Here is a 13,533-nt window from a genome sequence, read left to right as displayed (position 1 = left end):
CATGGAGTGACATACTGTCTGCTTCAGTGCCCATTATCTTCCCCGATTGATAATCATGGCATGAGAAGGGATATAAACATATAAATGAGGCTCAGCATTGTTAAGAATGTCAGCTGTCAATGTGACCTTGAGTGGAGAAAAGAAATTTTGCACAATTCTGATGTTTGATAAATACAGATGTCACCAGAGATACAAATGGGGTCATTGGATATAAACTGTGTCTTATTTATAGCTTAATTTTTACAGCTATAAAGTAAAAGCTCATTTAAATTTTTATTTATTTATTTTTTGTTCTTCAACATTCTCTTTGGATTTATCTCTGTTCACAGCTTGAATATGTCTCTTGTGAAGACATAACGTTTGCAATGGACAAATAAACTGAGATGAATTGAGTGGTGTACAACCTTTCTGTGAGACGTATCTGTATTTATATAATTGTATTATTTTTTGTATACACTGTAAAAGAAATCCCCATAAAATTTATGGTAAAAAAAAAAAAAAAAAAAAGCAGCTGTGGTTGCCAGAACTTTACCGTAAAAAATGCAGTAGCAGTTTACAGTTGGTTTACAGTTCAAAACCGTATAATTTAAAGCATTATATTGTAATAATTACAGTTCATAACTGTCTATTTTACACACTGTAAAAAATATTCCATTAAATTTATGGTAAAAAAAAAAAAAAAAAAAAAACGTATTTCATTAACTGATATAATGTTAATTCACCAACCTGTTGAAGTACTAATATCTGTTTTGTACCTTTTGTAATACACTGACAACCACCAAACACAGTAGTGATGTGAGTCACATGACGAATCAAAGCTCATCACAAGCAGCTTTTCCACAAGCTGAGAAGGACAATACTAATTTATAGAAGGTGCACACAATGTCATTCATTCACAAACACTAAACACCATCATGGTAACACACATGAAATTTTAAAAATGCAATAAACATTAATTTAACAACATTAGATGTAACATAAAACCCTAATTTACATAACTGATTAGAAAAAAAGAAAAAGAAACTAAGAAACAGTTATTTCAACGAAAATACAACAAATGTGAAGTGTCATGCAAGGAACTGTGGGAATGTCAATTTACGTATTTTACCATAAAATCACATTAAATGTACCGTTAGATCTATTACAGTTATTCACCGTAAATAGTACGTAAACCATTTAACTGCTTTTCACTGTAGCATTTTTAAAGTCTTTTACTGTTAAAATCACGGTCATTTTTTACAGTGTAAATTTTCTTTTTAGAACCATTTTTATAGCTGTAGGTTAGGCCTACATTACCACTTGGAGTCAGTGAGCTTTTTTAATGTTTTTGAAATGTATTTTATGCTCACCAAGGCTATATGTATGTATGTATGTATGTATGTATTTTTTTTTTTTTTTTTTTACTGTTTTTACTACAGTAAAAACAGTAATATTGCGAAATATTATTTTAATAATTGATTCCATTTTGATATATTATTAAATGTAATTTATTATATGATCCTACAAACATCATTGTAATATGCTGATTTGGTGCTCAAAAACAATTATTTTTATTATCAATGTTGAAAACAGTTCTGTTATGTAATATTTTTTGTCGATTTACTTTTTTTTTTTTAAATAGAAAGTTCAAAAGAACAGTATTTATTTTAAATAAATTTTAATAGATAGATTTTTGGTTACAGTGTAAATGTATTAGCTGTCATTTTTGATCAATTTAATGCATCCTTGCTGAATAAAAGTAGTAACCTGTTAAAAAATCTTATATACTTTTTAATGGGAGTCTATATTTGGTCCTTAAAATGAGTGTGACTGACTGAGTGCCATTAAATTGCTAGTACTGTCTGTATCTATTTTTCACACTTATTTTTAGCAATTTTTTCAGTCAGTAATAATTAAACAACTAAATAGTAAAATGGGTTGGTTTTCTAAAGAATGCCGCCACTTAGAAGTGTGTTGCTTAATTCTTTTAGACAGGTGCAGTGTTAAGTCACAAAATGTTTCAGACGTGTTTAAAAGGTTGAGAACCCTTGCAGTATAGCTTTTGACACATCTGCTTTTGTATTTGCACTGTATACATAACTCCGCATACAAGCGCGTAGTTGCCTATGATGTATTGTGAGTTTAAATCCATCTGATGAGTACGGAGAATCAGATTGTGCCTTTATTTGTCTTGCATCGAGCTACATCATGAAAGGAAGAATATCTTGTGAGGACTGTACATTTAAACTCACACTCATGAATAATTCATTGTTTACAAGGTAGATTATACCAAGCAGTCGGCTACTCTGGCGAAGGCTGTTAAAAATCTGACTGTGTTCCCTTTGATAATTTGTTGACATGCCCCCGCTGTTGTTTCGAAAATAAAAATGACCTCACTGGAAAAGTGAAGGTCAGGCAGAGCTTAATGAAGGCCCTGTTGTCCTTTCCCATTGATTTCTCTGCTAGCCTGGCTACACACAGTCCGACTGGCTCAGAGTTGCCATGGTAAAGGTCTTTTGGCAGAGGATGTGTTTCCTGGATGGAGTGCCTTGTGGAATTTGTAAATGTGCGGCACCTTCGAGCATCATTATCCCCTCCCCCCTCAAATTCAGCTGGCCAGCCGCACATCGGCACTAACTGGAGCCCTAAGCATGGTCTCTGTGAACCCCATTTGATGTGATTTTTCAGTGGATATGCAGATCAATATGAATGAAAAGTGAAGCAGAACAAATAGTTTGGCTCTCGCACTGACATTCACTGGTGTTATATGGGTGAATCTTGCTGCCGAATGACATTCTCAAGACATTTATGTAATAGGTGTCCGGTGATATTAATGTTAATCACGGTTTTCTGATCAAAACTGAGGCAGCTGACATTTAGATCAAAATACCATGTAGTATATGTCAAGGTGAGAATTAAACAGCTCACTGGCCATCTTGGATCGTATAGCTCAAAAACAGAAGCGGATGACGGTTGAATGTGTTTGTGTTAGACGCAAGGTTTACGATGCAGAATTTGTATCCGTTCACAAGTGTCAGAGAGGCATTATATGGATCATATCTAATCTCAAAGGATTTTCACAGCCTTAGAGTGACTTATATCGAGATTTCCTGTGAAATCCAACTAGGAGAATGTCCCGTATTACTATACTATTACATTGACCTTGAAAATGCAACTTTAATTACACGACCTAATAACTTTTTGATGCAAGTTAAGTGGATAGTTCCATGCTGTTGACACAATTCTTCTCTGTCAGCTCGGTTTTATTTGACACTAATGATCTCCGTGGCTCAGCAGACTTTCTGGAGTTTGGAAATTGGTAGGTTGTCTTTTTTTATTATAGCTGCGTTCAGAAATCAAGGTAAGGAAACGGTCTTGGACGCATTGCATGACAGAGAACAGTTGGAAAGATAATGAGACTGAAGCGGCTTGAACAGCTGTTGAGCATCCGGTTAAGGCTTGAATTAAATGCAAAGTAATTCATTTTGAAGGTTATACTGGAGCTTCATTGATTCAGGCTCATTAATGGTCCTCACAATTGTACACTGCAAACCCTAACGCTCAAAATAATTAATTGGTTTGAGTAGGCAAACTCAATTTAAACAAATTGGTTCAATCAAATGAACTTTTTAAGTATTTAGAACTGTCTTTTTCTTTTGAGTTTCCGAAACTGACACATTTTAAGTAATCTGAATTGTTTCATTATTTTGAGTTTTATGAACATGTTTCTTTTAATTTAGACAAACTTAAATTTACCTGAAACTGAGCTGAGATTTCTATTTCCCAGCATTCTTTGCCAAGACACTCGAAAGGGAGAATAAATGTTTAAATTAAGTGTTATATAATGTTTTTTTTTTTTTTTTTTTGTGCAAGATTAATGTTAAGTGGGGGATTAAGTAGTGTTTAATGCTTTGCTATCCCAATTTTAGTATTTCATAAATGTTCTATAATGCTGTACTCTTTCAGCAATTGCTATGCTAATGTTATTAAAGCATTGTTTTATCAATTAGCATTTGCTGAATTAGCTAGTTATAACTAACAAAATTTTCAGTACTACAAATATAAGTTAAGATTTTAGCGTCGATAGCCTCGTGGGCAGCGCGCCGACATATTGCGGCATTGCGCTATGGGCGGCCCGAATTCGAGTCCCGGCTCGCGGACCATTCCCGAACCCGCCCCCCTCTCTCTCTCCCACTTCGCTTCCTGTCTGCTTACTGTCCTATCATAGTAAAGGCAAAAATGCCAAAAATAAATCTATATAAGTCAAGATTAATAAATCTTAAAAAAAAAAAAAAAATCTTAAAAAAAATAAAAAAAAATAAGATAAGATAATTTTAAGTTTAATGTATGAATTAACTTACTAAAAAATTTCAAGTTAAGAGCAGTTAAAATGTATGAGTACAAAATTGAAATCTGCTTACTTAAACTTTAAATTTCTTAACTTAAAAAATTCGATGTTACTGATTACCTCAATTTTTTTGAGTTTTGCCAACTTATTCGGGTTTACAGTGTAGATAAGTGTATTAAAACAGTTGTTTTCTTTTCTTTGGCTTTAGCTCTCTTTCTTCCCTCTCTTCCTCTTTTCCCAGATGGCTATATATATATATATATATATATATATATATATATATATATATATACAGTATATATATATACAGTATATATGAAAATAAAAATTTGGCAAAAATATATTGCAATGTACAAGTTTGAATGTATTTAAATAAATATATTTTTGACATTTTTGACATAAATTAAAAATGTATATATATATATATATATATATATATATATATATTATTGGCAATATAGATATAATAGTCTGAGAAATAAATTTAAATGGACAATTATAATATATTTTTATACACTTTGAACTTTCCCACATTATATTGTAAGATTAGAAATTTATTTTTTCTCACCCGTCGAAGTACATTGTGCAATATATTTCAACTTGAACAATATCGTGAACTATATTTTTTTTCTCAAGCAGTGCATTTATATATAATAAAATATGTTTTTAGCTGTATGGGTAGCTGTATATTTTTGCACTGAACAACAATATCATGGAAATTATTTCAGCTTACTCGGTGGCGTAGGCGCCTAGCATCAGACAACTGTTCTCCTAATCAAACAAGATTGGCAGAGCCTCCATCCAGAGTTCTGAAGGCCATCTCTTCTATTCACCAGCTCCCTGTCACGGTTTTACGTATCGAAAGCTGGCGGAATCACAAAGGCTGAGGAGCTTTAATGAGCCAAAGTTCTCTTCTCGTCGAGGTGGCAGCTTGTGTCAGAAATGAAGCTCATAATAGCATGCCAGTCCAGGCTCCACTGAACATTTCCTACTGTTATGGTAATGGGTTACCGCTAAATCATCAAAGAGTTGGGGCCATTTTGCTCCGTTGTTATTTTTATCTCCCTTCTTCATGTCTGTTTGAAATTATCTCCGAATGACCGCAACATTTAGCAGTTCGGTATAGCATTTGCTCCTTTCAGATGTAAATTTTGTTTTTGCCTCCAAAAACAAATGATGCAAGATTTTATTCCTTGACAGGTTTGAAGTGTTTTCGTGCAGTTTTTCTTTCTGTGCATTTTGAACTGTCTGTGGAGAATCTATTGAAACAGAGAGCTGTGGAAGCATCAAACACTCAAGTCAAGAAGTGAAGGCCTCTTGAGGTAAATGGGAAGATAAAGGGGCATCACCGGTCATTCCAATAATTCAAATTGGGCTATGCTTTAAAGGATATCCCAGCATGAAAGTAGGTACACATCAGTGGACAGATGCCACTCTGGGGTTCTGAATTTGTCTCTTTTTTGGGGGGTTCTGCTGCTTGCAAAAGACACTATCCTCAGGTAAAAGGAATGCTTCTAAAAAATGTTAACCAATTCAGCTGCAAAGATACCTTCAGACAGGACTTGGGAAATCTTCTATCGGGAGACCTGACTGTGTAGCCAAACATTTTCTCTCCTTGGTTATTTTTTCCTCCAGTTGAATTTGATTCAGGTGAAGTTTTTTTAACTGTCAGTCAACATTTTGCTGCAAAATATGAAGCCAGGCATACTAGGCAAAAGGTTTAGCTTGAAATCCGTTTCAATAACCACTCATCCAAAAATATAGACACGTCTTTTTAAAGCCACTACAACCATCAAATCACCGTCACTATTCATTCGGGGCAGCAGAATTGCTGTTGTTTTTGTTAGTAAGAACGAAGGACAGAGGGCAGCCATCATCATATTCCCTGTAATTGCTTTTTGACTGATGTGCAGCTGCCATTGAATTGAATCAGGCCAGATTACCAGCCGAGTTTCAGAGCCACTGTGACTCTAAAGAAACTGAATCAATTGTAGAAGAACCCACCTCTCGAACAATTTGCCAGATCCATTCTTCCCCATAGAACTAATCTTCATTCGTGCTGGAGAGAAATGCAGCGGTGCCTCTTATTGTAAGATGTGCGATAACATTTTGGGGATTTTCAAATTATGCGTGATGAACTTGTGAAATCAGTTGTGCTGAATTCCCATGTTGCTGCATCTTAAGATGTGTGTCTGTATATTTCTAACATAACTAAACACCAGTTTAAAAACACATATGCCATGTTTAATAGTGCTTTGTTTAGTTCCTTTTTTCTAAGTGACATAGTTCAACCAAAAAATTAAAATTCTGTCATCATTTACTCACCCATGTAATTTCAAACCTGTATGACTGCGAAACACAAAGATGTTTTGAAGAATATTGGGGTCCAAACACCATTGAACCCCTTTGATTTTCATTGCATGAACAAAAACAGCACTAAGCCATTTTTAAAATAATCTATTGTGTTTCACAGAAGAAATTCATACAGGTTTGGAACAACATGAAGGTTAGTAAATGACAGATTTTTCATTACCACTACATTCACTTCATGCATTGATTTTTTTTTTTTCTTTTTCTTTTCAGTTTCTTTAAAACTGAAATACTGCACTGTAGATTTATTGTACTGTAGATTTAGTGCGATGTCCAACTAAAAACAACCCTGCACTCAAAAAATGATGTTTTGTCTTACTTTAGAATCAAACTGACAAAATAAGATTTCTGAAAAAAATATATAAAAATTAAGTGACTTTATGCTTAAAACAAGAAAAAAAGTCTGCCAAACAGATAAGTAAAATAAACTTGTTTTCCCTTTAAATAATAATTTTTTTACCCCACTTATTTTTTTCTTATTTTAAGCATGAAGTCACTTAATTTTGATGCATTTTTTTTCAGAAATAAGACTTAATATCTTAAGTAGTTTTGCTTCTCAAGTAAATGTATCTAGATTCAAGGATGTTATATTTGTAAAAGGAAACCAAGAGAAAAATACTGAGGAAAATCAATTTCCAAACTGGACCACTATCAGCACTAAACATAGAGGTGTAGTGATAAAATCTGTCCATATACAGTAGGTTGTGGCCTAATTTTGAGGCTTGAAAGAGATGGAGAGAGATTGAGAAAGACAGACAGGGAGAAACCGGGAGCAAGATGAAACCGTTTGACAGTTATAATTCTGTCCCTTGATACTGAATTTGCTTGGCGGGGATTGTGTGTGTGTGTGTGTGTGTGTGTGTGTGTGTGTGTGTGTGTGTGTGCATGTTGTGGTGGTGGGCCATAGCAAGAACAGAGAGCAGTGGTGCATAGAATTATTACTTGTATTCCTGCCTCAAGATTTTGGAACTGGAATTGGAATTGGAGCATTTTGGACTATAATCATTTTGATGTTTATAAATGATGCAGTTTGGAAATTCAGGAATTTAGAAGTGGAATGAGTGGCCCATTTGAGTGATACCTGATGCTTGATGGTCTGACAAATAGTCTTATTCTTCTTTTAAATATTGTTGGACATCACTGCAAGGCTGTTGTACTCATAACAACAGATTATGGGGGAAAAAATGTCTTGTGATGGACAGAAGTTTCCAAAACTGAAATTGCACTTAATTACAGATTATTCCTGCCTGGCTGTTCAGTAAAATGAATTGTCATTACATTCATGTCACTATAATGAATCATTGTATGACTTCATGCATTTCACATGTACTTACTAATTATTATATTTATTAGACAACCATGTAATTTAGACATTTAATGACTGTATTGCACCTCATTCCATACTCCATCTCTGTCTCCACCCCCCTTCTCTCATTAGAGCCCATTTTGTGTGATGTTGGAGAGTTTCTGTGTGGAGACCAGCTGACCTGTGTGTCTGAGAACTGGCTTTGTGATGGGGAACCAGACTGCCCAGATGGTTCTGATGAGGTTCTGGACAAATGTAAGTAACCATTACACCAAACCACAATGCCACAAAACAGATCATTATTCCTGAAACATCTCTACATTCCCATATCTCCATGCACCAAAAATCTGCATCACCCTGCACATGATTATATTCCTTGCCTTGTTTAATTCCAGGTTGCACATCACATGCAAAGTGTGAGGAATGATAGCTGGGTGTTTTAGAGAAAAGATATTGTCCTGATTTTAATATTTAATTGTATACATGAAAAGATTGATCAGTTTATGCTAAAGCCGTGTGCCCAATTGCTTCCTGTAGATGCAAGACATTTCCAGAAGAGTTTAATTTATTACAGATTCTAGGCACAGTGGGTCAACTATTCTCACCACTGGTATTCTATTATCATTTAGATTAATCATGTTCACTCTGTTTTATTTATAATGCTTTAGAATGGATTCCGGGCATATTTATCGTGGGGATTTTGAGGAGCTCATTACCATAGATTATGTATCGATAGGAAATGCATTTCAATCAGCTTTGCACAACAAAATGTGCAGTGGAATTTAATGTGTTTTGGAAGCCATCACAGACTACTATTGCATGTGTGTACTAACAGCACTCCACTGGCATGGGTAATTTTATTCATGTGTTTGTGCATATTGGGCACCCTGAGGTTACCGTGTTGCTTACGATAGTGGGGTACGATCAGTGAGTAAGCTGTGCAGCCCTCTTAATCTAGAAAGCTGTGCACAATTTTTATCATGTAATTTATTTATGTATTTATCTATGTATTTAGAAAGGGCCAATCATATACAGCTGCCAAAGATTGGAAGATGCACATAAGCAAAAGTCAATGTCAAATTGTCAAATCAAAATCCAGGTCTAAAAATACATATTTTAGACTTGTTGGCGAATTGCCAACATTAAACCCTGTAAATTATTTGGGTAAAGATTATCCATTAAGGATTAAACAAAACATTTTCCCAAAATGTTAGCTGTGGGGTAAAGTGTGCCGTCTGCTTCTGGGTAAACAGTGCCAGTGACTCAACTAATATTTATAATAAGCTTTGCATCTAAATACAGGAAATTCTTTGGAAATACACTGGTGTTTTTGAAGTGGTAGCCAGTTTCTTTTCCAAAAAATCTGAGGGAGTGCTGGCAAAGAAAAATCCACCTTTCAAATAAAACAATTAAAAAATTGGTTCCCACAAATAATTTATGCACTGAAGAAGCTACCTCAGCCACACAAAGTCTGAGCAACTACTAGGACATAGTAGTTGATATTGCATATTCACATCATATTTCCCTGCAGCCATGGTGGTTAGAATGTGATATAAGACAATCTCAGTAAGTTTGCTAAGTGTAATAATGGATCTTTTGTATTTTTTTTTTTTTTTTAATGTATATATATATATTTTTTCATTTATTATTTTAATAAACAACTCATTATTGTACATGGGTTTTATTTAAAATGTAAATTGTTCACATACTCCACAATGATTCAACTTACCGACATAGCTTTCACTGGAATTTGTATTAATTAATATATATGGTCCTCTGTTCTGGACACTCTTCTTCTAATTTGATACTGGATATCCTGAAGCATAATTTGATGCATTAATTTCACCTCTATCTTTTTTCTCCTTGACCAGAGGTTAATTTAAGTAAAAAAAGAAGAAGAAGAAAAAAAGTGGCACAGCTTTCCTCACTTTCTGTTTTGACTGCTTTAATTTTTCCTCACCTTTTTAGGCTAAGACACTTCATTAGTTTTGACTCTTCATAGAAAGGACTACATTTATTTGAAGGGAACCCCTGGTATTAAGACTTGTATGGCTTAATATAACGTAAATGATGTCTCTTACTGAAATATGTAGTAGAAAACCCATGAAAGATTTACGTTATTTAAAAAATCCATGACGTATTTGGACAATGGGGGGCACCATTTTGTTTAGGCGCACAGTGCGTTCTATGTAGATGACATCAAATGGTTGCACTCACTGAGCTACTGACACTACCCTATTGCTATTTTTACTGCAACACAACTCTGAATATAATATACAGTGGCACATTGTGCAACTTTTGGTTGTAATTTCAGTCAATGAGCCACAAGAGAAGCGATGCAAGTCTTTACTGCTTTACTAATGATAAGTGGAGAAAAGAATGGGAAGTTGTGAAGAATGTGGACAAATAAAACTTCCTAACTGCATCTTTGTTCTCTTCACTTTATCCCTGATGCCCTTGGTACTTTTCATCTGTATGTTTTGGTGCAACGATAATCTAGTAACGCATACAAGTCTTAATATCCGCGGGGTTCCTTTTAAAACACGATCAGCCTTTTCAATTTGAGCCAGAGCGCAAAATGAAAACATTGAAGACGTGCAATGTCTCTGTGGCTATTCGAACTACTGTTGTATGTTTGACGTGTAAAAATCGTCTGATATGTCACCTGAATGCATTACTCAAGTTAAACATGCTTAGAAGATGCTACTGTTTTATGCTATCACAGATATCTCGTGCATCACGGCACACACAAGCTTTGGCAGTCTGTCTCAATCGAGATGTTATAGGCTGCCCTCGTCTGTCTCCACGACAGGCGCAGCATTTGGTTAAAGCATACACTTATATCCATCGGCAACTGTAAGCTCTTTTCAGCTGTGGTCTACTAAAAGCCTCAAAGTCATCAGGGCTAAAGTGAAGAAAACAAAGACGCGGATCTTTAGGAAGTCTTATTCGTCCACATTCTTAACAACTTCCCATTATTTTCTCCTCTTCTTATCGCTAGTAAAGCAGTGAAGACTTGCATCGCTTTTCTTGTTGCCCTTCGACTGGAAATTACAACCAAAAGCTGCACAGTATGGCATCGTATATTATATTCAGAGTTGTGTTGCGGTAAAAATAGCAACAGGGTAGTGTCAGTAGCTCACCGAGTGCAACCATTTGACGTCATCTACATAGAACGCACTGTGCGCCTAAACAAAATGGCGCCCCCCATCATCCAAATATGTCATGTATTTTTTAAATAATGTAAATCTTTCATGGGTTTTCTACTACATATTTCAGTAAGAGACATAATTTACATTATATTAAGCCATACAAGTCTTAATATCAGGGGTTCCCTTTAAAGTCATCGTTCTGAGACAGAGCTGGCATTCTTCTTCATTGGTTAATACTCAGACTAATCTTCAAATTAATTGAAATTTCCAAGCATCATATTGCTTCAAAATTGATGAAAACTATTTTAATTGTCAAGTACAGCTCTAACTAATGTATCCCTCACAGTGGGACTGTTTGTATTATACTATGTCGCTTCTAATATTCCTCAAGTAAGACTTGCTTGACAACACCTTAAATGACTGTCTACTTGTTCTCATGAAACTGAATCTAATGATATAGTCATACTGTAGAAGTGTTCGCCTCTCCACACGTATACATGTCTCCAATTGCTTCATATTATTATGTTCAACTCTTAATCCTCTTAGTTTTATAATAAGATTCACCTGGAGTGTTTTCAATATCTGAGCTTATAGCTGTTACCTGATATTAAGTCCTTGGTTTTCATCGTATAGTTATTGTTTTTGCTGTTCCAGTTTCTGGACTGTGCGTATTTCTAGTTTTGGCGTGCCCAAGTTCTGCCACTGCAGAGAAATGTAATCACCACATTCCCAGGGCCTCCAGGGAAGGGCAGCTGCACATTTTCAGTGCCACATGGCCAGCGGGAACCTGGATAGGCTGGCCATCCAGCTTCCCTATGGGACCAGCTCGACATCTTGGGTTATCAGGGGAGCTGGGAGACAGCCCACTTTCCTGTAATGAAGAAAAAACGTATTGCGATGACAGTCTTGGAGCTTTCCAGGCACATCGTGCTGCTACTTTGGTCAGTGGAGTATGTACAGTGAATGTTTTGGCATGAGTTATGAGTAGAATGACCATACAGCCAAAATAATCTCTGTATCGCTGGAATTGCGGAAAGATTGAAAGCTCACTGAAGAACAGATTTTTAGGATTTTAACAAAGATATGGGTCATTTCAGTGCTTGTGTATGCTCTCGCCTTTTGTCTTGAGTGCAGTTCTTTATTAGGAAATACAAAGATATGCTTCAGTGACAAATTGCTCTACTCTCTTTTTTTTCCCCTTGAAGTTTGAATTGAACAGAGAGAGTGAGAGAGATTGATTTTTGTTTTGTTCTCATTTTTGTTCTGGGCAAAGCATTAACTCACAACACTCGGAAGGCAATGCAGGCTGTGAGCCACAAGGCGAGCACATGATGTTCTTACTTTTGAAGAGATGACAGCTGTTTTCTTTAGACATCTGTCAAGTTAATTTTACATTACTAGCCCTTAAACCCTTCTTTGATCAACTATATTTCATAGCACCTGGGTTAAACTTTTACAAGAAGCTCTAGGCCTTCATGAAATCTTATTCACTCAGGACACAAGAAAATGGCAGTTGTTTTCCCCCCCATTTTCACTTTTTGTCCTTGAGTTTTCTTCTGGGAACGTACATGTCACAATATCCCTCATTTAAATAAATGAGTTAGTATGTTAAAACTGGTTATGGTAAAAAATGGTTATGGTAAGGGGCATAACATTTCCGAAACATGCTCGAAGCGGTTGACCAAACACAACACAGTGGTCCAGTCGACCAATCAGAGCACATCACGCGTTTTGGAAGGAGGGGCATCATAGAGACCAAAACTAAAAGCGTTACTGACTGACTGTGAAGAAAGGTGCTGCAAAAGTGTAAAATATATGAAAAATAAGGTGTTTTTTGAACAATTAAGCATGAAAACCTATTCTAATAGACCCCAAAAACAAAATCAAGACTTTGTAAAAGGACATAATATGGCGTATTAAAAAAAAAAAAAAAAAAGAAACATTAGAAGTAAAAATGTAGGTGAATGTTTCATTGTCCCTTTCACATTAATGTAGATCTATTCAGTAAAATTAAAATGTAATATACATTAATTAATATTGAACAATGTACATTAATTAACATTGCACAATGCATGTTATTTTAGGCTGTGATTAACATGAAACATTCAGTTTTTTACAACATGTAAAGGGGGTCCGTTGTCTTTCTGTCCACTGAGGGGCCTAGGCTTGAAAACAGTTGGCCCCAAAGCTAAAGACCATATTTGACAATATAACAAAATTGGATGGGGGTTGCGTAGAATTAATGGGTGATCTTGCAAAAATAGCTTGTTGTCGCTTCCCATCTAAGATGCATAGAAATACGTATGGATTTTATGAGCACTCCTCTCAGGGCAGTTTCTTATGGCCCCGAAATAAATGGAGAGTAAATGTGCCTATTC

The 13,533-nt window shown here is 35.3% G+C and overlaps 1 protein-coding gene across 10 annotated transcripts in view; it reads left to right on the top strand.

The window, feature by feature from the left end:
• Positions 1 to 13,533, top strand: part of lrp1bb (low density lipoprotein receptor-related protein 1Bb) — a 308,080-nt gene that overhangs the window by 78,109 nt on the left and 216,438 nt on the right. For 8 of the 10 annotated variants that reach the window (XR_007931607.1, XM_051905644.1, XM_051905648.1 and 5 more), the window contains exon 2: positions 8,136 to 8,258. The exons of the other annotated variants lie outside the window; for them this stretch is intronic. Coding sequence is in view for 7 of the 8 variants with exons in the window: in XM_051905644.1 (XP_051761604.1) it covers positions 8,136 to 8,258 (123 nt within the window). In the remaining variant the exon portion in view is untranslated. The remainder of the gene's footprint in view (positions 1 to 8,135; positions 8,259 to 13,533) is intronic. 10 annotated transcript variants of the gene reach the window in all.

This window comes from Ctenopharyngodon idella, chromosome 9 (genome assembly GCF_019924925.1).
Source record: "Ctenopharyngodon idella isolate HZGC_01 chromosome 9, HZGC01, whole genome shotgun sequence".
Classification (NCBI taxonomy): Eukaryota; Metazoa; Chordata; class Actinopteri; order Cypriniformes; family Xenocyprididae; genus Ctenopharyngodon; species Ctenopharyngodon idella.
This window is presented reverse-complemented; position numbering and strand designations above follow the sequence as displayed.